This window comes from Rattus norvegicus, chromosome 9, assembly GCF_021556685.1.
Source record: "Rattus norvegicus strain SHRSP/BbbUtx chromosome 9, alternate assembly SHRSP_T2T, whole genome shotgun sequence".
NCBI lineage: Eukaryota > Metazoa > Chordata > Mammalia > Rodentia > Muridae > Rattus > Rattus norvegicus.
In genome coordinates this window covers 58191225-58216809 of record NC_141542.1, presented here as the reverse complement: position 1 = coordinate 58216809, position 25585 = coordinate 58191225, and the positions used below count along the sequence as shown (strand labels likewise).

General features: G+C 45.6%; 1 protein-coding gene across 3 annotated transcripts; it reads left to right on the top strand.

Moving 5' to 3' along the window:
- The first annotated feature begins 4612 nt into the window (after window positions 1–4612).
- Window positions 4613–24117, top strand: Slc67a2 (solute carrier family 67 member 2). Of its 3 annotated transcripts, none has more exon segments than NM_001108215.1 (6): window positions 4613–4806; window positions 7655–7742; window positions 8971–9014; window positions 11145–11274; window positions 13909–14118; window positions 21629–24112. In NM_001108215.1, coding segments are annotated over 6 exon segments (1401 nt in total). In that variant the 5' UTR covers window positions 4613–4671; the 3' UTR covers window positions 22423–24112.
- The last annotated feature ends 1468 nt before the right edge of the window (window positions 24118–25585 follow it).

Sequence of the window (25585 nt, the reverse complement as noted above, 5' to 3'; positions counted from 1 at the left end):
GTAGTCCTCAGTTAGGTCCTCCTGCAGGGAATGCTTTTGCGGTTGTGAGGCTCCCAGTGTTTACATAGAGGCGGCCCCACCATTCTGCTACAGCTGCTCATTGCTGGGTTAGTTGGACTGCAGACTGTAGGTCATTTCAGTAAATTCTTTTACTATATTGAGACATTCCGTGAGTTCTGTGACTCTAGAGAACCCTGACTAATACACCACCATTTAGCAAGATCAAGGCAAGAAGCTGAGGCAGAGACCTAGAGGCAGGAGTGATGGTGGAACAGTCCTCCTCGATGGCCTGATCTCTGCTTTGCCATCGGCTCTCGGGGATAGAATCATCTTCAGTGGAATGAGTGCTCCACTATCAATAATCAATAAATAAATCAATAAATAATGAAGACAATCTCCCCACAGATTGCCCATCTTATCTGGACAATACCCCAATGGACTTCCTACCTCAAATACTCCAGGCTGTTTCGAGTTGACAGCTGACCCTAACTGGGACAGGAGATCATCCTGGAGCATCTTAAAGAGGGAGAGAGTGGAAGATAGGATAAATACACAAAAGACTAGACAGTAGAAGTACAGCGTGATGCAGCTTTAAGCCAAGAAATGATTGAACTGCCTGAAGCTGAAGAAGAAAACAAGCAAAGGGCAATAGAGAAAAAGCTTTTCCATGAGAATCCCCGGAAAAGAGCACAGCCCTCCGTCTTTGCAGGGTTTCTATTCCTTCACAAAACATCATGACCAAGAAGAAAGTTGGGGAGGAAAGGGTTTACTCAGCTTACACTTCCACATTGCTGGTCATCACCAAAGGAAGTCAGGACTGGAACTCAAGCAGGTCAGGAAGCAGGAGCTGATGCAGAGGCCATGGAGGGATGTTACTTACTGACTTGCTTCCCCTGGCTTGCTCAACCTGCTTTCTTAGAACCCAGGACCACCAGCCTAAGGATAACAAAACCCACAATGAGGGACCTCCTACCCTTGTTCACTAATTGGGAAAATGTCTTACAGCTGGGTCTCATGGAGGCATTTCCTCAAGAAAGGCTCCTTTCTCTGATAACTCCAGCTTGTGTCAAGTTGACACACAAAACCAGTCAGTACACTCTGTATCCAACCAGCGATACAGATTGTATCTTTCTTGCTACCAGTGCCACAAAGAGCAAACTGCTGCTGTTTTCAATCAAGGAGTCTGTGGCAGTTTATTGTAGCACATATGAGGAACAAGAGCAGAGACACAGAGAACACACAGTCTTGAATGGAGTGTCTTACAGTTGATTGTATACTCTGTACAAAGACCCAGAAGCAATCCTGAAGAATCTGTATGTGGTAAGAAAAACTGTATTTGCCAGGGCAACTCAGAGAAGCGTTCTGTGTCTCCCATACTAGGTTTAACAAAGGAACCAAGGAGTATTGTTGGCAGCATCAATCATTAGTGAATTATGCAGCCCAAACAATATTGTGACTAGTGTTCCTTACTGTAGAAGCTTCCCCCAGAGCTGCAAACATAAATACAGTTCCTCATATTGTCATGAGTCCAACCACAAAATTCATGCATTACTACTTGGTAATTATAACTTTGCTTCTGTTATGAATCAGAATGTAAATATCTGATAAGTGACCCACCAAATGGGTCACAACCCACAGGTTGAGAACCATTGTCCTAGACGGTGTACTATAATTGTAAGCTGAAATATTTCTTCCTCAAGTTGCTTTTGGTCATGGTTGTTTGTCACAGCAAGAGAACGCAGACTAGAACAAGTCTCTCATCTAATTAATAGAATTAAGCTGTAACACAGCTATATTGTGAGTTTTGTGACTTCTTCTAGATTTCTGAATCTGGGGAAATAGACTTGGGGACTTCCAAAAATAATTCTACCTTGACTGATGGAACATATTGGCATTCTGAGCCCCTAAGAATTAGTGTCAATTCAAGACAACGTCTAGTAATTCTCAGGAAACCAGAGTGATCTCTGCTGTCGTCTGCATCATGCGCAGGTCTGTAAGGCCCTTAATGAGACCGTGGGACCTCGGCACTTTCCTTGCCTACTCTTGCTTCAGAGCCATGAAGTGACACCTTTGCTCTATTACAGTCTGCACTGATGCTGCCTTGCACAAGGTGTGAGCAGGAGGGCTGACTGATCCTGGGCTAGTGTGCCAGGAGACCAGGAACCTGAAAAGGGCCACACCAAGATGAACTTATGAAAGAAGTCAGTTGAGGAGGAAAATGAGAGATTGGAAACGCTTCCTTCCTCAGGCTACATGCAACAGACAGAGCTTGAATGAGGAAAGCCACAACATACAATGACGGTCAGGGACATACTGTGTGGATGATCATGGGTCCACATGCCAGACAGGCCTTTCCCCTATCACTAGGCCAGTCCTACTCCTGAGACTGTTTTTCCTTTCTCAATAAATTTTCTGCATTTCTATTTGTAGTTATGTGTTGTTCTGCAATCCTTTGTCCTGGGACAAAAGAAGATGGACACTTTATCAAGAGTCATCTAAACCCAGGTCCCTGCCCATAACACTGGAAGTTTCCAGACTATGAGGCTAAGGAGACAGTTCCCTTTATATTTCTCTCTGGCACTTTGATGTGATGATGGAACACTAATTGGACAGCCACACTACCATAGGGCTGTGACAGCCACACTACCATAGGGCTGTGACAGCCACACTACCATAGGGCTGTGACAGCCACACTACCATAGGGCTGTGACAGCCACACTACCATAGGGCTGTGACAGCCACACTACCATAGGGCTGTGACAGCCACACTACCATAGGGCTGTGACTGCCACACTACCATAGGGCTGTGACAGCCACACTACCATAGGGCTGTGACAGCCACACTACCATAGGGCTGTGACAGCCACACTACCATAGGGCTGTGACAGCCACACTACCGAAGTGCTGTGGTTGCCCAAGGAAGCTATGAAGGTTTATAGTCTGGAGCCTCAAGACTCTGGATGGACTCTTCATTCAAAATGCTCTGTGAATGGTTTGAATAACCTGAGGGAGTGCAGGCTTGACTCTTCTCAATTGCAGGGAATCAAGTCAGACTTTGAGCTACTAATTCCAGTCTCTTCTGTAACAAAACTTAAGAAATGTTGCAGTAAGTGTTGGTTTTCTTCTGCTCCAGATCCCATAGGCAATCAGGCACAGCCAAGGATTCCTGCAGGCCAAGGTATTTTAACCGATCACACACACACACACACACACACACACACACACACACACACACACACACACTCATGCCTCATGCACACATACACACGTATAAGCTTACACTTGCACATACATGTGCTCACACAATTAAAGAGGGGCAACCAACAGTGGTTAATAGTTCAATACCTGCCACGCTGCACTATTAAACATCACACATCCACTTAGTTCCCACCCACTGCTCTCAGAATGAAACCTCCAAATGCTGCTGAGGCATTTTAGGTTACAGATGACAGAAGCCCTGTCTATTCCACATCGGTATCTTTGGATGCTTCCGTCACACCCATCTTGCAGGCTCTCTTCTCAGCTTCGACGCCTAAGGCATTCCAGATTCTACCTCCTGAGTCAGCACGTTGGGAACAAGCAAAGGAAATTCATTCTAATTCCTACCATTTCGTTTTCAGGGAATCTCCATTTAATCACAGGGAGAAAGGAAATTCAACGTCCCAGGCCCTAGGGAGCTGGGGACTTCCCAGTAACCAAACAGCTTCTATTGTAAGGAAACAGTTATCTGAGTTCAGATGTCTCAGGGACAACTTCTCCATCTTGCTGGCAGGGTAAAACAAAACATGTTTTCAGATCCAGGAATCAACTCCCATCCTGATTGATGGAAACTCCCTTGCTCGACTACCTTAAAATATGATTGACAATGCTTCCCCGCCTTTATGGTTTTATGTTTTAAATATACGACATCTCCTCGGAATCATAGTTCAGCTCTCCTGTCTGTTCTATGGCCCTCCTACATCAGTAGTGTCTTGATTACAATAAGTTTTTGTCATCTGCATTGACCTGGAGTTTGAGTTCCGTTGGATTTAAGGAGATCCCACAAGCACACTAAAGCGCACACTTCCTTATGCCACGTGTCCTATGACTTTGTGTATTCCTCTACTGTATGTTTATTACTCACAACTTTTCATACTCTTAGTGGTGTGCTGCTGTTACTCCCAGAGGCTCAACTCTGAGGAGCCCATTTCTGTCCTGTTTCCCTTGTAGAGCTACGAAGTGCTAATACTATATAGACTTTTCCATAGAAGTCTCTCTAAATTACTACCCATTGTTTCCACAGCCACCTTAACTTGTTTCAGGTCTGGCATGCCAAGTAGGAAGTAGGTCCCTGGGTCTGTGATCCTTAAAGCCAGAACGGTTGTCACTGAAGAAAACGAGGTACTACCAAAAAGACACAATATCCTTCCTGCGTCTCACCGCCAGGGAGCAAGGAAAGATGGCACCAGTCACTTGTCACAGAATTTGCGTTTGTCAAGGATCTTCAATCAATACGCCCGCGGTAGCTATCACTAAACCAGTAATGTGGCAGCCGGCTCGGCGGCGCGAACTTCCATCTGCGCAGGCGCAAGACGATCGCTTCCGCTATGGGCGTGGTCAATCCTGGGCGTGGCCACGGTGGGGGCGTGGTCTGCAGCGGCTAGGCTGTCCGCACCCCCAGCCCTCAGGGGAATGGCGCTGGGGGTCCGGGGGCGCGGGGCCTCGGGGCAGGATCTAACTTCAGAGACCCCGGTGACGGCCACAGCATCGTCCAGTGCTGTGAGCTCCCGCCGCTTCCTGCTCTGGCTCTACCTGGTAGGCTTCTTGGTGAGTGCCCGCCCCTGGGCTAGGGAAAAGCTGTCTCTGCAGAGGGTCCTGAAAGGGCTGTGCTTACCGCAAGTTTCCAGGCATTTACACAGCTCCAGCCGGAAGCCTAAAGTGTGCTGTGAGGTGCCTCCTCTTTCGCCACCGACCTCAGGTGTGGCTTGACCCGGTCTACACTGGAGGCCTTGAAGTTGGAAATTGGAAGTCACGGTGAACTGCATACAACTGCCTTTGGCAAAATGGCACGTGTGTTTTTGTTTTGTTATAATTTATGTGCATGTGTGTATTGGTTTGGTTCACCAGTAGTCCTTTGCCCTGTAGAATGAGAAGCTTAAGAAGTTATTCTTCCATCCATTTATCCGTTTATTAATGAAGTTTCATTGTTAATGAATATTCATGAGGTTTCTGAATGTCTGCTGCTGCTCGCGGTACAAGCCCTCTAGCACTGACATCATAAGCAGTTTCTGCTTCCAGAGAATTTACAGTCTTAGTCTTGGGCCGTTTTCCGCGCAGGAACCCTGATTCCCACTCCTCTTTCAAGTCTAGGTTTGGTTCAATAGGCCTGGTTATACGCAGCAGGAAGAATTATTCTGTAGGATTTCTTCATCAGGCAGAAGGAACCAGTTTGTTGAATGGTCAATGGGGAGAAGACTTTGTGGCAAGTATCTATCCGATTAATACTGAGCCTGATGAAATAAGTCTATTTTTTTTTCCAGACTGAAGTTGTTGCTGGGATTAGGAGTTAGCATGCTAAGCCATGTAGCTGAGAAGCAGAGAGACAGTCTTTGTTCAGATTACAAATTTTCCAATCGTTGGTAGAGGTTCTGTTCAATTAATACTTGTTAGAATCTTGAAGGAAGTAGATTTCACCAAATGTCTGTATTTACAGACCTAGGAGGTATTGAGTACCATGCCTGAGAGACATCTCTACTTAAAGTGCACTATGTAGGTCCCAAGATACACTATTTCCCTTCTTAGGCACTATGCCTTGATGTTAGAGTCTAACGTCCTTGCTTTTAGGTTGTATTTAGGGATGCAGACGTTGCTTACTTTCACTGTGTAGTCTGGTTATTCAGAATTCAAAGCCACTGAGTGTGGATTGTTCTGGGAAATCGTCATCCACTCGGGATGGTGCATGTCTCCAACCTGCTGAGGCCCCACAACAGAGGGCATCTCTGTTATTTGTGGAGAAGCCTCAGGCCCTCACTTGAAACATCCAGACTTCACCAGGAGGGTAACGGCAGCCACCGGGAGTGAGAATTCAGAAGAGTTTGAGAATTATGATAAAATCAAGCAGTACATACGTCATTCGTTCTGTGCAGCCTTCCAGCACAGACTTGGATACTCATAGCCTCTTCTGATTTCCATATGCTGTGCACAGGGCAAATCTAGTCTGATGTAAAATTTGCGAGAAGGATAATAATATATTTAAGAGAATAATATATCCAAAAGCATATCTTGAGGGAAATACATATGCTTTTCCAATAGTTTGTTTTTTAAGGTTTCCGGTTTTTTTTTCTTCATTGAGAAATGTTGTGAAAAGTTTTATCTCACCCAGCTGTACGTATTGTTGAAGGAGCTTTGCTGACTCATTAAATAACATGATATTACACACAGTTTAATTACTGTCTTCCTGTCCTCCATGACCCCAAAGGCTTCAGAAAATGGTTTCTGATTGGAAGAGGAAGGGCGTAAGATTGGAGAAGTCACTTGCCAAATCTTCTAGTCTTAGCTCTTGGTACTTTTGATATTTTAATTGCTTTCACTAGGAATATTGAACTCATCCATTTGGTGCATCTTGGTTAAACTAAGATGGTGCCGAGGTCTCTGACATCATCCTCTTTTCTCCAGATACCTGGTCCATTTTCTTCCCTCTTCCCAGCCTGTAGCAGGTGACAATTTATCTTCTTTGGGACAGCCCAGCATAGGAGAAACAGTGGATTTCATTCCCTGTACACGGCCGTGAAGCTCGAATGCTGTCATCAGTTTCCGTTGGGAGAGGCTGATGCTCAGGGGAGGGTTAGGTGGTGCCATCACGCTGACTTCCTTATGAATAGGTGCAGCGTCTGTCAGATCCGTTGCATGAAAAAGGATGGATCTGTAGGAAGTGTAGATCAGGAAGGAATTACTCACTGCAGTAAAGGAGGAGAGATTTACTTTAGAACTTCCCAGAAGAGAGAGTCAGCTGCAAAGTTCCTGGTAAAAGCAGTGATTATTTTAGAGCCACTGAGTGCTAACGTGGTGTCGGCAGCTCATGCTCATGAGCCTGTATCCTATAGTTCTTAGTCTCTGGATATCAGTATTTTACCAGCCTTCCACTTTGTGCATGCTTTCCTGGGCTCAGGTATCGATGTGTGACAGAGTTTGAAGCCTAGCATAGTGGAGCACACTTGTGACATCAATTCTCAGGAGGCTGCAGCACAAGGTCATCCTGGGCTACATAATGAGGCTGTCTCAAAAGTACAGACTCTGGTCCGTCAGTTCTTTTCAGTAACTTGAGATTCTTACAGAAGCAAAAACAGCTTTACTAATAAACGTGGAGCACCGTTCTTTCATCATCCACACGGCCCTGGGGTTTTCAGTTCATTCTTGTTTTGCTTCAGGTGGGGGGCTTGCTTTTGCAATCCTCCTCAGACAAAGAAGCTGAAATGAAAACTGACCCTGCCTGCAAACTAGTCAGGCATTCAGACTTCTCTGGATTCCATCATGACTTTTAACCTGGCTGTGGTGGTCTACTGTTCAGACGTTTAGATGTAGGTTTTGTGTTTGACACTGAATTGTAGTGTTAGGGTCACCAGTTTGAACAGTGCTAAGCCCTAGTGCTAACTTGAGCCGCTCTGTGGTTTCACAGGATCTGTTTGGTGTCAGCATGACTGTCCCATTGTTGAATCTTCATGTCAGATCCCTTGGAGTAAGTCCCGTCGTTGCTGGAATAGTAGGTGAGTGTTTTTAAGCCTGCTTATTTGCAAAACACTGGTTTTTCAAATGCTCTGAAAATAATCCAGCGCTTACCCAAACCCCACCCACAAGGAAAGGGGAAACGGAATGACCTTGCAGTGTGCTTCTGCGCACCACCCTGAAGCAAATGGATTGAATCTTTCCCCAACCACCTGCCTTCAGGAAGGCTTGAGGTTTGAGTTATTTCCACAGCCCATACTGACTGAGGCTCTGCTTCCTAGGCCTCTGGTAGTTTGGGCCTGGTATGTTTGCAGGCAAGGTACAGCCTCTGAACCCCTTTCCAGAAGCATAGTTCTGGAACTTAATGTGAATCTAAAGGGGCAGTCTAACAGAAGTCACACCTAATGGGTGACCACTTTTGAAAACAAGCTGCAAGCTTCCCATTCCACCAGCACATCCCAGAAGCCCATGGAGGTTCTGCCCAGGCAGCGTGAAATCCCATCCAAATTTTCTCAATTTGCAAAAGAGAAAGGAGTCCCTGGGGCTTAGAACTAACTGTGCATGGTAAGCACTGAAAAACCCTTAATGCTAACCGCCCTAGAATCCTTCACAAGTTGGAGAAGTTAGGCAGTTTTCCACATCACCGTTGTGCGTGTGTGCGTGTGTGCGCGTGCGTGTGTGTAATGTGTATGTATATATGTGTGTGTGTGTCTGTGTGAGTGTGTGTGTGTGTGTGTGTATCACACATGTATCCTGATCCCTGTTCTGCTTATAGACCTTTAGAAAAAGCCAAATGAACCTGTTGCATAAGGAGAGAGGGGAAGGAAGGAACTCTGTAAGTTCCTTAAATAACTAGAGCCTTTTCTTTTTGAAATTTGTTCGTTTTTATTTGCACTGCTGTTTGTCATTGTCGTTAGCATGTATCCTCTTGCAATATTTCCAGTCATGAATATTGCTGACCCTCTTCTTTCACCTCTAAAATGCTTGAGCCGCGTGGTCCGTGAGCGAGTGTTAAAAATTCAAAGCTGGATCCTGGTTTTCTAGGATTCTGATGTTTGCTCTCCAAGACAGGGCAGTACTACTTTTGGGGGTCCCTGAGACTGGCCCTTGTTGTCCTCTTTTGCTTGCTCGCATTTTATTTTGAAGGCCTTTGAATTGTTTTAGAGAAGACGTAGAACAGTTTAGCTTCGGGAGGATGTCCTCTCCCTTAGTTTCTGGATTCATTTAGCCACGCCCATGCCCCTTTTAACCCTACCGATTGTTTTTCAGGCTCCTCCTATGGCATTTTGCAACTCTTCTCCAGCACCTTTGTGGTAAGCTATCCTCCATCAAGTAAGTTATACTTTCTCAAGCAGCCCCTCTCCAGCTCTTAGGCATACGCTATTGTGGGTCCTCCACCGTGTGCTTTTGAAACTCAAGGATTACTGAAGAGTGGGTGGGCGGGTGGTTACAAAACAGTTTCGTTAGTTAAGGAACTGGGTAGAATCCCATCCTTTCCCCTTTGGCCCCCTGGAAGACATGTACTTCAAAGTCTTTGAGGTACACTGAGCCACCCATACATGTTGGAGGAACATGCATTACATCATAACAGGCTGACCCTGTGACTCAGAAGTAGTTTTTGAGAAAAAGAGTATAAAACAGAATATAAACAGAAGTTTGATTCACACAACGGACTGCAGTCAAGTCCACCTGCATTTCTACGATTCTGTCTGGAAGCGTGTAACTGAGCTAATTGTCTCATTAGTTATGAGGGCATTTGGTAGAACTTTAGAATTGATTGGTTAGTTATCTGAAAGATGGTGCAGAGGGATTCAGGCGTGATCTTCTCCCTCTTCTGGCCACTTGGTAGTCTGAAGTCCAGAGAGCCTCCCGTCTGTCTCCCCACTGCCGCCCCCTGGAGGTCTGGAGGCCTCAGTGTCCGCAGTCAGGAAGTTCAGTCATCAGTCTCACAGGTTGCCAGGAGCGACTGATTGAAGCAACTGGCTGGCATCTCTCATGTTTGGCTTGTGTTTTCCCAGCTGCTCCCTGACCAAAGAATAGCTTTAAAGTGCATTGAATGAGAACCTATAAATATTGTCAAGTGGATAAACAATTACACTCCCTGATTTATCTTTCTTTCAACTCTTTAAACACTAAATGGGCATGTACTGAAGAGAGGGCTGGGCAGTTGAGAGCACTCTCCGCTCTTAAAAAGGACCCAGGTTCAGTTCTTTTCTTTTTTTTAAGATGTATTTATGTATTATATATGAGTACACTGTAGCTTTTTTCAGACACACCAGAAGAGGGCGTCTGATCTCATTACAGATGGTTGTGAGCCACCATATGGTTTCTGGGATTTGAACTCAGGACCTCTGGAAGAGCAGTCAGTGCTCTTTACCCCTGAGCCATCTCTCCAGCCTGTTCAGTTCTTTTTTTTTTTATATATATTTTATTTATTTATTATATATGAGTACACTGTAGCTGCCTTCAGACACACCAGAAGAGGGCATCAGATATCATTACAGATGGTTGTGAGCCATTGTATTGGAGACAGGTTGTCTCCGTGTAGCTATTTGTATCCTGGAAGTCCCCTTGGTAGATGAGGCTGGCCTCGAATGAGCCTACAGAGATTTTCCTGCTTCTCAAGTGCTGGGTGTAACAGAATGTGCCACTTTGCCCAGCCCAATCCAGTATCCTTGGGCTCAACATGAACATGTGACACAGATGTCCCAACAGGTAAAACACTCAGGCACACTAAATAATAATAATAATAATAATAATAATAATAATAATAATAATAATAATAATACATCTTTTAAAAATGTGAAGTCTACCTAACACTCAAGTTGGGGATAACTATAGGAATAGGACAAAGAGCAGACATGTTTTCGAAGCTGCAGGTGGTGACTCCGACCTTCTCTCACTAGCTCTGTCATCCAGCTAGAAGGCTTGATGTGTTTCATCTGGGGTGTGGCTGTGAGGGATAGAGAAAGTCTAAGAACAGAGAGCTGGCCTGTTCCCCGACCCCCTTGCCCTCCACCCCGATGGGACACCCCCTACTCTGAGCCTTTTTCTTCTACCCTGGCCTATGCTTGCATTGATTTGGGATCACAGAGACTATTTTTTCCCCATTCACTTTCATTTTCAGTATTTTTCTAAACTCCCTAAACAACCTGGTTTCCAAGGAGCATAGTTGCCTAGAAATGATAAAAACAAAGATGGAAATGAAGCTTTGGAACTTGACCTTTTATTTCACCAACCAGTGAATTTCTCAGCTCCCAGATCATCAGGCATCATGTTGCATATGGCATCTTCATCTCGCCTTGTGGGATAGTTAGAGAAAATAGCACGTGGCACAGGGCATGATACAGCGTACCCATTTATGAGTCATCTCCTGGGACGATGTCGTATTGGTATCTGTGTGGTGTTCGTTGCTATTGGAGACCTCTGCTTGTTCCTCTCAGGGCTGCTGGAGTGATGTGGTTGGAAGACGGTGCTCCTTGCTGGTGTGCATTCTGCTCAGTGCCCTGGGCTACCTCCTCCTTGGAATGTCCACCAACGTGTTCCTGTTTACGCTGGCTAGAGTCCCTGTAGGTGAGTTCTGATCCCAGAGGATGTGTTCTCAGTGTGTGTCTCGATGTGAACCTGAGCCTGCTAGACAATGCCTCTTCAATGAGCGCTCCAGAGAGACCAGTGGCTGTGCTAATGATGGCAGTGACCACTTGATTACCGTTGCTGTTTACTGAGCATTTGCTACTGGCAGCCCCTCTGGTAACTTATCCAGAGCTTCTAGCCTAGCCGACAACAGCCTTTCTGATTTGTTAGTGTGAATTATTCTGCCGTACCTGACCTGCCTCTTTCCTGTTGCCCTGCCTCTCCATGTTCAGACAATTAAGACCATGCGAGATGCCTTCAGCTGGCACAGTGATTCACACTGAGATGTGGCTCAGAAGCTTAGCTGAATCCCCCTGGCGATCTGACTGCAGACTATTATGTAGGAGAACCTGGAGTTGGTCTCCTCCTTCCAGACTGTTCTTGACTCTTACTAACACCTTGAGATGTTTTATCAACGCTTAGGAACTGCGCCTGTAGGTATCTGGTGGTTAGGGACCTGCTGTGGAAACTGTATCCCTCCTTGCTTTTCTGAGCATCCAGAGTTCCAAATCTCACCAATTTTCTTTCCTTAGCTGGCGCAGCATGGACAGATTCTATTGCCCTATTCGCAAGGCCACTACACAGCACATCGACCCTCATCGAGTTAAGCTTCTTGCTCCATTAACACCACAGAGAAGAGTGCTCTACCACTAACAGCACACAGCTGAGGGTCAACTCCTTTGAAGTTGCCACACTTTCTTTGAAATGCATGTGGGACACGAAAGTTATTGACGTCACCCTCCCACATATTGGTGGCTGTACCTTTAGAAGTTCTTTCCTTAAGTGTGGTCCTCAATCCAATGCCACCAGCACATTCTAAATTACACTTATTAGCTGTTCACACACATCCTCATGTTGCATTTATTATATTATGGTTTGGTTGATGGTATGTCTTCAGTACTACATACACCTCACTAAACTCCACCGTTCGTGTTAGGTAAGGATCCCAGCAGGAGCCACCGTGTCATGCTACAGTTTGAAATGATGTACAGTGATCTGCAGGGAGCTTACCAATGTTGACTAAAATGACTACAATCATTCCCATGGCTCATCAGTATATCCCTAAATATTCCTCAAACGGATATCAAATAATCCTCAGGAACCTACAGTCATGCTGAAGCCCTCAGGTAGTCTGCAAACAAACCAGGAGTCTGACCAGTAGGAAGTAGTTGGCATTGGTTATATGAAGATAGTCATAGTCACTAGAGTCTTACTAGTGTGTGGCATTCGGCGTTGGTTAGATGAAGATGCCTCATGTTTCTTCTCATAAGTTTCTTCTCCACTGTTTCTGCCCAGACTCCTCATTACCTTATATTATATCCTTTTTACCTTACCCCAAGAAAATCTACATTCCATGAGGGTGGATTTTGCTGTTTATTTGTGGTTTGCTTTTATTTTTTAATTTAGTAATAATAATAATTAGATGATTATTATTATTATTATTATTATTATTATTATTATTATTAAGCTCATTGCTTTATCCACAGAGGGATCCATGGTAGCGTAGACTAGCATGCAGTAATATTTTGTAGTTAGTGAGCAAAGAAACCATGGTAACCAGGTAACTGGGAGAAAGTCCCTGTACACTGGATGCAAGGGAGTGCAGTAAAGAGACTTCCTACATGACAGCCCTGTTGTGCAGTTATGGTTTTTATTGGGGGTAAAAGAAAAAGAGAAGATATCCAGAGCAGAGAGCAAAAGGAGGAGACTGGACATGGCCAGCAGTTAGCAGTTTGGATGTGGAGAGCATAGAGAGTATAGTGAGATAGCAAGAGACAGACAGGCAGACAAGGCAGACAGACAGAGAGATATAGCAAGAGATAGAATAGAGCATACAGAGAGAGTAAATGAACACCAGAAGACACAGACAGACAGACAGACAGACAGACAGACAGACAGAAAGAGAGATAGCAAGAGATAGAATAGAGCATACTGAAAGAGAAAGTAGATATCAAGAGACGAGGGAAGGAGGGAGGGAGTGAGGGAGAACAGTGGGCAGTGGGGAAACCTTGAGTTATAAAAGAGGAGGGAAATGAGGTGGGTAGGAGAGAGCTAGGATGCTCACATGGACTTGGAGATATTTAACAGGTGCTTGTGATACTGAGGGAGGCTGGAGGCCAGCAACCACAGGCAGCCATTTCTCCCTTCTGCCTGAGCTGAGGGAAAGGACTCCTTTGGCAGATGGGAACTGGTTTCAGTTTCACAGGTTCCTGAGGAATGCTAGGGTTTATTTAAACACCAGAAATCCCCCTATAATCCATAATGAGGTCATTTCTGGATAGCTGGGCTGCCTGTGATCTAATAGCCACAAGGGATTTCAGACAGTTGACAAAGAATGTTGGGGTGTCAAGACAAGATATGGGTAAGCTGAAGTCTAAGGTACTCTGTGCTAGAGATGGCCAACCATGCTGGCTTTGGAGTCCATTCACGATGGGGTGAGTCCTGACAGCCATAGTGGTTCAGAGAAAATGGAAACAAGAACTGCATTTGGCTCGGGGATGAAGAGCAGCCTAGAGGGGTCTGCTCCTTCAGAGTTCTGAAGGTCACAGAGCACGCGTCTCTTCTCCCTTGCAGGTGTTTTTAAACACACACTCTCCATCTCTAGAGCACTGCTTTCTGACCTGGTCACAGAGAAGGAGAGGCCACTTGTGTTGGGACAGTTCAACACAGCCTCAGGCGTGGGCTTCATCTTGGGCCCAGTGATTGGTGGGTATCTGACTGAACTGGATGGTGGATTCTACGTGACAGCCTTCATGTGCTGCTCTGTCTTCCTCCTCAATGCTGGTGAGTTGACTGTTGGGCAGGTATACTCAAACTCACAGGTCTATCCACTTCTGTCTTCTTGAGATTCTTTGTAACATTTTATCTGTTCTCTGTGAGTTTCACATCATGTACCCCATCTCCCTAATCTCCTCATTCCCTCCTACCTGCCCCCCACCCTTAAAAATTAAAAAAAGTAATCTTGGTATGGAAGCCTTAGTGTGTCACAGTGTGTCTGATGACAGTATACCTTTTTGTCCATACATCTTTGCTTGCACATGTTTATTGCAATCAGTTGCTGGTCTGTTTTGAGCTCTCTGACTTCTGCTATGCTGTCAGTACTAGAACTCCCTGGGACTCCTCTTGAATGCCTTGTTGTTGCCCTGTGTCATGGAGATCTTCTAGCTTTGGATCTACCTATCTGTAGGACTGGCTTCTTTATGAGTTCCAGCAGTTCATCAATGAGGTAGATGTCAGGGTTGGCCAACTCAGAGCCCTGGATCTGGGCCTGGGCGGTATCTGAGCTGTTCAGCCTGCCAGCTCTCCTGCACCCTCACCACAGGGCAAGCTCCCCAGCACTAGTGTGGCTAACTCATCCAATGCCACAGCTGCCAGGGGCAGAGCCAACTCTAGCCCCACCCATGACCTCAGGGCCAGCTCTACTGTGGTGCCCAGATGAGGTACAGGGCCTGTTCTACCAAGTGCTGCAGCAGTCAAGGAGATAGGCCAGCTTCCTTGCTCTCACACCCTTGGGGATGGCTCACCTGCATTCCCTATTACCAGGACCAACTCTTTTGTGCTGGCCAGGTAGGGGACAGGGTCCATTCTTCTGAATGCTGCAGCCGGTGAGGTGCAGGGCCAGCTCTCCCACCCACTGCAGGTGTCGAGGGCAACGGATAGGGGAGGGAATCTTTTCCATGCCCATAGCACCACGAAGCAGATACCTTAGGGTTTTATTGTTGTGAAGAGACCCTATGACCAAGGCAACTCTTACGCATAAAACATTTAATTGGGGTTGGCTTAAACTTTCAGAGTTTAAGTCCATCATTGTCTTGATGGTAAAGATGGCAGCATTCAGGCAGACATAGTACTAGAGGAGCCAAGATTTCTACATCTTGATTTGCAGGCAGTAGAAGGGGACTGGCTTCTGCAGGCAGCTAGGAGGAGGCTGTCTTCCATGTTGGGAGGAGCTTGAGCATAGGAGTCTACACTACAGTGATACACTTCTTCCAGCAAGGCCACACCTACTCCAAAAAGGCCACATCTCCTAATAGTGCAACTCCCTAGGTCAAGCATATTCAACTCAGCATAGCAGACAGGCAGCACAGCAGCTGTCCCACATTCAGACCCTCAAGGCTGGCTCACAAGCACTCATGCAATCATAGCAAACTCTACGGTGGCTCTTGGACAAGGTGTGGGGCCACTTTCCCGAGTACTACATCTGGTGAAGGGTAGGCATAGCTCTCCTGTTCTCATGCTCTCAGGAGGCCCAGGCCAGGGGTGGGACTAGTTCTGCACAACCCTCAGAGATCAATATGGCATGGGGTGGCAGTCCAGATCAGGGATGTCCACCTGGGCTTTGCCGATCACAGACCCCCAACTGCTGCAGCACCACAAACCCAGACAGCACAATCTAGGTCCCAATTTGTGCACATAAAACTCACACAGACACATACACCTACATACATATTAATGTAATAATGATTATATTAGAGTGGGTAGAGTTGTTTAAGAATGAAAGTTAATTTGATGATCTTCTCTTGCCAAGGACCAGTCTCAGCTTAGAGAGGGGGTCCTGAGGAAGGGATATTCAGGAGTGGCAAGACACACACACACACACACACACACACACACACACACACACACACACCAAACTGGGAGTCAAATTGTAAGTACAAACTGAAATCCTATGTTCTGCTTGAGACAACTTTCTAAAGATTACCAGATAACTCAGGTCTCTCAAACCAGAGTCCAGTCTTTTATTTATATATCAATTCAATCCTCCACTCCAGGTTTCCTTTTTGTTGTCCCACCAATCAGCATATTTTTACCTTAGCCCCTTGACTCCTAGAAAAAGACAGCAAGCACATTGTTCTTAACATTGCAAATGAATCCAGAGGCATGCCTCTAGAAGCACAGACAATAAGCTAGCTGGGTAGGATCTAGCTCTGAGATCACCGTTCCTACCATACTTGGGCCTAAATTCACCCTGTTCCAGGCTGACCTCAAACTTGGGTATCTGTCTGTCTTTGTATCTTTCTGACAAGCTGGCTCATAGCGCAGCTGCCTCTGTTCTTTGAGGTTTGTGAAGCCCCTCATATAATTCATATTGCTTCATTATATTTTGCATAGTTGAGAAATTATATATTTTTGAACTCATATTTTCAGACTTCTTTCTCACAACCTTAAGGACTATCCTGAGGGGCACAGCATTTACCATTTTCACTAAGGACATGCTGACCTCCCAGACTTGTGCTGTCTCTGATTATCATGAAGTCATTAACCTTGACAGAGAAGACATTCCCTGATAAGCTTGGCAGGGAGAATATTTCCCAAAGGAGGAATATGAAGTAAAATATGTATATCTTTATACAAACAACTGTCAACACTTGTGGAAGGGGCCTATGTCCTGCTCTCTCTGTTCCAGGGGTAGGAACCATGTCATGCCACCTCTGCCATGGGCACTCTCTCTTGTTTTCATGGTGACTGAATGGCATTTCATCTCACCAGCACTGCGCAGGCTTCCTCACTATCACAGCATTGCTGCCATTCAGTAATCACCTAGAAGAGGAGGTAACAACTTAGTATCTCAGTATGGCTTTTACTTGGACTCCGTTTGCTGGTGATGATGTTGGTCAACATCTTGCCGACCATTTGTTGGAGATGCGTTTATCCAAATCCTGCTAAGTCTTATTTTATTTTGTTTGGCCTTTTTGCTATTGGTTGAAAGAATACCTTGTATAGCTCAGATTTTAACTTTTAAAAATATTTTACAAAAATTTAACTGCTATGTTACTACACATGTGAAATACTTTGGATACAAATGTGTCAGAAAACATTACAAAGTGTTAAATTTTGATCCTTTTTTCCAGCCTTCTATCTGGAATACACTTACTCTTCAGATAAAATAGGGTTTTTTTTTAATTATTTAAGAATTCCATACATTATATTTTGAGGAAATTCATCTCTCCTAAGGTCCACTCCTCACTCCATATCTAACCAACTCATATCTTTATTTATTAAGAAAAAACAAAAGAACAAAAAAAATCTCATTAGTGCAGCCCATATGCTTGTAAGTGTCTTAATTCACTGGAGTGTGTTAGACCTACCAGCAGCCACACCCCTAGAACCAACTCTCCCTCTCGTGTCTAGCAGCAGTTAACAATAATCCCCCACATGGAGTGGGACTTTGTGCCCACATCTCTGCTCCTTATTGGGATTCTGTATGACTTGACATTAACTTTTCATCAGATTTGAGTTCTATAAATAATACCTCGCCTTTACATCATCCATTGACTGCAGAGACTGTTTCCCTGCTATGCGGAAGCCTTTCAGATTGCTGTGGGTCCACCGCCCCTGTGTGCTTTTGTTGCCTGCCCTTGCGATAGTGTGCCGGAAACACCTTTGCTAAGCCCAGCTCTCACACGTGGCTTTCCTCCCTTTTCTTCAAGGGATTGTATGTTTAGGTCTGATATTCATCTTCAGTACATCTTGAGTTTAATTTTGTGGATGGCAAAAGATAGGGGCCGATTCTATCATTTTGTTCGATAATAATATATCATCTTAGTTACTATAATTTATATGAAAACATCTCTACTTTTAATAGGTCTGTTAAGTTTTTCAATAAAGTATGCAAGTTTTTTTTTTTTTAATGAGTGCATTTTTAGCCACAGACCCCCTTGGTCAGTGTAACATCAGGCCTTATTCACCCGCTACCTAGTGATAGGCAGTGTCATTTTTCTCCCTCCCACCTTTACAGCTGTAGAGACTTCCTCACACGTGTAGGCCGGCTCCCACGGGAAGGCTTTGCCTGACTCCTCCTCTGCAGATTCTTCTCACGTGTCTTTCTCAGCCTCCTTCACCATTCATTTCAGACATTTGCTTCATTTCTCTTTGCCCGACCGTTCTGAACATACAGGGTTTTTCTTAGCACCTCCAAAATTCTGTTGCTATTTTAGCATCATGCTTACATTCTACACAGGGGCTGGAATTAGGCCTGATGACCTCTGCTGTACATGTCCCTGGACGTATCCCACGGTATTCAATGAATGAAAAATGCCTCCCATACTTTGCCACCCTCCAGTGAGCATTCAGAGACTCATCCCCTTTGCCCAGAGACCATGGCATGGACAGGTCTTGATAAACAGCTTTGCAAACACGAGAAAACCAAGCAGACTGTTTACTCATCCGTTTAATCTTACGCCACTTTGCTTCCGGGGTTTGAACCTTCACCCTGGGACAAGATAATGAGCCATACAGCTCCATGCTGGGTCGATTTCAGGTCCAGGAAGCAAAGTCCATATGTTTAGTTTCAGCTGTGACAGAACCACTTTAGAATTTCTATCCGGATCTGAACCCGCACTGCCCTCCGCCCAGGTCATAAACACAAGTTTATGATAAAAGAGAGGGTAAATGTTTAATACTTTTAGAAGCATGACTGTAAAGGTTCAACTTTATAGACAGACCTCTCTCTCGTGGAAGACCAAAGGATACCTACCTCTCCTTAAAACATTCCAAGGAGGAAGCCAAGTGCAATTACACCAAAGTTCAACCTGGGAAGCCTGTGGATTATAGGGCTTTCTTACTACAGAGCTTGGGTGAGGACTCATAAGTCATTCTGTGTTGTGGTAAATATTAAAAAAGAATCTCTACCATCCCACCCCCATGCCATCACTGTAGGGCCCCGTGGCATCTACAGGGTATTTTCATCTTAAAGAGCAAAGCGTCTCAACCCAACTTGCCATCCCTCGCTGCCGCTGGCTACTCCCTGAGCCCGGGCAGCAGCTGCCCTCTTGCAAATCTCTTGCTGTGGACTCTGCTCACATTCCCAGCATCCTCCGCTGTGTTATAGTTGCAACTCCCAGCAACCGGTTAAAATCAAAACTCAACAAGCTCGTAATTTAGCAATCAGATTTATATCTTAAATTCTCGGTCCACAAAACATCCGCATAATAAACTCACAATCAATTGATAATGATATAAACTGCCCACCTAGAGAAGACAAACTGTCCTATAAAGATCCATCCCTTAAGCAATATTCATAGCTACCAGTGGCCATTTTAGGCCACGTGGATCTGGGTCATCCTTCTCTGCCTCCGTCTTGGTTCTTCCCTTTTCTTTTTCTCTCTCCTGCCTTACTAAAACTCTGTCCCTGCCTTACTTTTTCACTGGCCAATCACAGGCCTTGCCTTACCTTGTGCCAGCCCTCTCCTGCATGTAGACATCAACTATAATTCTGAGCAGCCACACTGGGAAGTCTTCAGTCGGCATGACTGATGCACCCCTCGAACAGCGACGTAGCTGCAGACCCTCTTAATCAGTTTCCCCCAGCCTACATAGTCTAGACCCTCCTTTGACACTTCTTGATGCCTTGTATAATTAGAGTAGAATTGCACACAATGGTTTGGAGGGAGCCCTGGAATCTCAGGCTCCTTCTGTGAGGGAATGTCTGCATGGTCATTTATTCCTTTTTAAAAAAAAATTTAAAAAAATTTAAAAGTAAACCTTAATTAAAATGTATCACTTGGCCTTCCCTTTCCTCTCTCTAGCCCCTCCTGTACCCTTCCTTCCAGCCCTCCCATCCCCCACACTTACTCTCAAGTTCATAGTCTCTCCCGTTTCTATTATTGGCACAAGTGCATGCAGGCATACGTGTGTTTCATGATTTCCTGGGTGTGGACACAGCTGCTATGATGAAGGTTGTCCCACGCGCGACTTCTCGCCGGCAAGAAACACGCGGGTACATAGAAATCCTTGCTGTGACCAAACTTTATTTTTAATCTTAAGGAGAAGCCTCGGTGCGCCAACATGGTGCGCTTATGTACACCCTAGCGAGGCGCATCCACACCTGATTGGTTGTTTACCCATGATCTCATAAGGCACGCCCCAGAGTGGGCAAAGACCTGGCACGAAGGCACTCTTGCACATGTGCACACAGATAACTTCCTGAAAGGGAGTCGGCTGGCGCAGCGAAGGCTAGCGCCATCTTGTAATGGCGGAGGCTATCCTGGCCTTCCACGTGGGGCGCAGTGGAAGCTAGCGCCGTCTAGTGGTGGCGAATGTTATTGCGGCCCTCTACAGAAGGTGGTGGCTTTTTTGCCTGGAGAACCACCTCCTGCATCTTTAGATCCCAATGATAGCATTGTTTGGTACGGTCCCTCAGCCTGGCCTGTCATCCGATGTCAGATGTATTAGGAGTATACAGTGGGTTGCACATGTTCCTGGCTACGCTGGCTAAATGATAGAGATCTCTTTACCCCACTTCAGATGTCTGGGAATAGGCAGTCCTGGGGCTAGGGGGAGCATACCAGAGGGTTGGGAGAACAATCCAGCTAGGTGCAGAGTCCAAGTACTCCTGGCAGTCCTCAGCCAGGTAGCCAGCATGAATGAGAAGCCTCTGGTTTTCTCATCACACTGCTCCATCATTCCCTCCTCTCTGGGTTTCTCTGGCTAAGAAATTAGACTGCAGTGTCTCACAGACTCAAGCTCATTTTCTGCCTTTCCGTCTATCAGTGTGAGCCTTGAGAATGTTTCTTCTGTCTTCTCTTCTTCTAATCTAATGTGTGCTATAGTAAAGCTTGTGGCCTGGCTACAGGAACCATAGGAGATTTTACACAAAAGCAGTTTTACTCAAGTGTCATTGTAGCCCAGGTTGGCCTCTTATAGCCCAGGTTAGCCTCCAACTTTTTATGTAGCTGAAGATGACTTTGAACCTCCTGCCCCTGTCCTCTCTAAGCCTGTTTTTAGGTCTGGGTTTTAGGAGGGCAGGCTTTTTCCACTGGGCCTTGACTTGTTTATTTGTGTATTTCCAGTGTCGTTAGCACATTGGAAAAGCACTCTGGGAACTGTTTATACTCGCACAGATGGATAGATGAGCGGATAGGTAGTTAGGTAGTTAGAAAGTTTGTTGAGGAAAGCATTTACATGGATACTTTAATGAGCCTACGAGTGTAGCTATGAAGTGGTACCACAGGAGAAGCCAGCACAAGATTGAGAAGACAGTGACTATTGCCTGTGGTTCCAGTAGCTTTTTAGAGAGCTCAAGGGTCCATTGTTGGGATCCTAAGGCTGCACCTTGGGAACAGTGGGAAAGCTGGACTCAACACAACCAAGTAAGTATGGTATAAAGCACAGACCATTGCTCTAACACACATACTTGTTCATCCATGAGGAGTCGCTGTAGGAGTTCAGCACACTGGCTTGGGTGATCGATCTAACACAAATACTCCTTCCTATCATCATACTGCCCCTCCCTGGGATCCACTGTGAGAATCCAGCACACTGGCCACCTTCAAGTCTCTCTCCCTTTCAATAGGTCTAGTCTGGCTGTTACCTTGGAGAGAAACAAGCCTCAACATCCCAGACAGTGGTTGGAGCTTGGATCAGAAGCATGCTACAGTGACCATAAAGTCAGAAAGTACACTTCAGGGAGCAGCCACCACCCCTGAGGCCAGGAGGAGTGGGAGGAACCTGCGGCCGCCCTGGGTTGAGGTCATGTCGACCTTGAAGGATATGAAGAACCTGATCTTCTCTACACTGTGGGATGTCTTCCTCGTGCGCTTGCTGATGGGGGTGGCCGTCATGCTGTACTACAGTAACTTCGTCCTGGCCCTGGAGGAGCGTTTTGGGGTACGGCCCAAGACCACAGGGTACCTCATCAGCTACACCAGTGCCCTGGGTACCCTGGCTGGCTTTGCTGTGGGGCCCATTCTACGGCTATACAAGCACAACTCACACATGGTCCTCCTGCACTCCAGCGCACTCACCTGCCTGCTGCTGCTGCTCTACTCTACGACCAACTCCATGGCCATGGTGGTCTTGTCCTCCACTCTTCTGTCCTTCTCTACCACCATTGGGAGAACCTGCATCACAGACCTCCAGCTGAGCGTGGGTGGAGCCCAGGCCAGCGGCACCGTCATAGGTGTGGGCCAGTCTGTGACTGCGGTGGGCCGTATCCTTGCCCCACTGCTCTCTGGACTGGCCCAGGAGATCAGTCCCTGTGGCCCTCCAAGCCTGGGTGCTGCTTTAGCTCTGGTAGCTATTTTAATCATGACTCTATACAGACCTCCCTTCAGTGGGGATGGGAGCGAGAGACTCAAACGGGAGTAGGATTGGGACCACTTGGAGAAGCAGATTTAGAACCAGGCAACTAAGGGACAAAGATGGGCATTTCAGAGATAGTGGGTGGCCCAAGTGCAGTTATTCCCAGATGGCTGTGCCCGGTCTTCACCTGCACAGAAGTCAGCTGCAGATAGGAAAGTTCAGACTGAGCCCAGCCCTGTTAGGGGTGACCATGTCAGAAGCTTACCTGAAAGGCTTTTCTTCCTACCTGGGCACAGTAAAGTTAACATTGCTTCTGGGAAAACGCAGCATGCTACAAGAGGTGGGAGAGTGACTTGAAATGTGGAGGGAAGCCTCAGTGTTAATCATGGACTGGACATCTGTCTGGATTGTAGTTCCCTGTAATCGATGCAGCTGCTTTATTTAAACCAGCCTGTTGCTTTCTCAGCTGGTAACATCAGATGCTGAGTCCTTACCCCCAGACATTTAGATACACGGGCCTCACTGAGGTCAGACCTATGGGCTTTTAAGGCCCAGTGGCCATTTTTCATGGACTGGGGAGGAACACTGAGACATGAAGGTTTTGATTAAAGTAAAAATCGGAGACTGCAGTGTTTTTAATAGTTAACTACTAAACCTACTGATTGCAACTGGGGCACATCACCTTTCCCACTTCTCGGGAATCAGACTGCACCAGGCACAAGCAACTTTCAGGGCTGCCCTCTCTTCTCTTTGGGACTCAGTCACTTTGGACTCCGGACCCCCCTTCCCCACCAGAGTCCCAACTTCTGGGACCCAAGATCCACATTCCGTATAATCTTCTTAACTATTCCTCTAGTGCGTGATGCCCATTTTCAACCTAACACATGTAGTTGTGAGTGGTTCTTCAACGCACTAATTATTCATAACTCTAATGTTTATTATTTATAAATCAGAAAAAATGAGGGGTTTGCATAGTTTTAGGCATTGTATGTGGGATAAACTCAAATATTTTTGACCGTTGGAAGTATATTTTAGCTTGAAAGCCATCCCCTTTCCTCTCTGGCTGCGGGAAAACCAATTCACTTTTAAGCTGTTTCCACTGTGAATTTTAACACAGGCACAAAGAACTCTTGAGGGACCAAAGCGTGGGGCAGATGGCCATGTCCTCACGCAGCATCTGAATGTCATGGAGATGGGACTCAGAGGGACAATGATTAAACTGATGGTATGGCATAATGAAGTAAGATTTCAGAAGTGTTTCTACCAAGACTATACCCTCAAAGACAGTGGACTTTTCTTACAAATGCTTATGGAAGCCATGTTTTTATTCTTGAAACCGCATCACTTTATTTTTTAAGTGAAACGAACTTAGTGAGTCTTTAAAATTAATAAGACACATGGAGATACTGAAAACCCAAATCAACCAGTATCTAGAGAAACGCTTGTTACCCTGTATTAGTGACTTTGGGAGTTGTTAATGACTTTGGTGGGTTTTCTGTTCTGTCTTCTTAGTTGGTAAACGGTTGCTCACGTTTCATCTTGTCTGGTGTCTTGTTCAAAGTGTGGTCCATAGACCACCGTGTCCTGGGATACTCGCATGCTCCAGCCCCAGCATATTCCTGCTAGGGGCCACTCTGAGAAGGAGCCATGTAGCTGATTTGTTTACACAGAAAACTTTGGTGACCACTGGTCTGGTGAGTGGAGTTTATATCATTTTATCAGGCTAAAATCTCAGGGAAATTAAATCTGTTCAGTTAACAACACGTGTGTCATATTCTTTAAATTCTTTTGCGTCATGTCCATAATCCTGTCTGAAGTATCAGGTTGAGCCACATTAATTCGTTCCTGTGTAAGTGAAAATCACCTCCATATAGTCTAACTTGGAGCTGTGGGGAAACTTGCTTGAGAGACATGGAGTGTTTGTGAAGGAGCTTACCCACCCACCCCCAATGTTCCAGCCACAGATAGATGCTATGGAACCGGCCTCTAATGGAGCTGTATGTTTCAGAAGGCATGGCTTTCCCACAGAGCAGAAGGCACATGGATCAGTCTAGAGAAAGTAAAAAATGGAGACCAGGGAGCCATATTTAGAAAGCTTCAGCCATGAGCTGAGCAGCAAGAAGAATGATGTGTCTAAATCCTTCCTGTAGCCCGCTGAGGAGCAAGATAACGCTAGTTCTCTATCTGGATGTACACCTTGACCCCCAAGGTCCAGACACTTAACACACAGGGTTGAGGATCACTGTAGAGAGTAGGAGGCAGGGTAGAGGTGCAGCCAGAAGCCCCAGTCCTAGCTGAGGAGCTACTGATGATCGGTAGGAGGCCACTGGCAATGTGCATGGAGAGTCTTTTTCCTTAATGGTATAACCCCCTGCAGGCCCATCACCTCCTGGCTATCCCCCACACAAGAGTATGAATAAGAGGACAGTTAGTTGGGTGTGGAGAGAGACCTGGGAGAAGTCATGGGAGGGGTGAATGTGACAAAAAAAATTACACTGAAATTCTCAAAGAATAATTAAAAAGATTAAGACAGAATATGCCTTTTTTTAAAAAATAAAAACAGCAATGATTGAAGGTAATTGTAGATTGCAATAATGGAAAAATTGCATTTTTCTTAGTCCACTGAAACTGTTTTCTATCTTGATAAATAAAAATCCTTTCTTCAGTGCAGACACTGAAGGAAAATAAATACAATCGAAATGAAAGGTGGCAATTAGAGACATGGATGAGGTCAGGTCAGAGGTCTAGTGTTATTATTCCCAGGATGAGATATTTATTACAATTCAGTATAATTCAAAGCTGTTTAAAATCCAAAATTTTTACTCTTGCGCAGACTGCAGCCGTCACGACCTATCCAGTACAAGCAAGAGTCAAAGTGACGTGCTTCAAACTGGCATTTCTGGGAGTGCTCTGGTGCTCTGGTTTCCTGTGACATCATTTGCTCCACACATGGTTAAGACGTCTTTCATCAAAACAGGAAAAGTTTTTTCTTTAACAGTGTACACGTACAAAAGATCTAGTTGACCCAGATGGGAAGACCTTGTTGTCAACTTGCATAAACTAGAGGGGAAATATTAAAGAGGAATGTACCAGTTCAGCATGAATTAAAATTTCAAGGCTATAAACGGTTGCACCCTTGTAAAAGCAAAGTTAAAGTAAGTACAGCTACGATGAGAGAGCCTAGGGCGGAGTTTCTCAGCCTTCCTGCTGCTGTGGCCCTAAACATCCC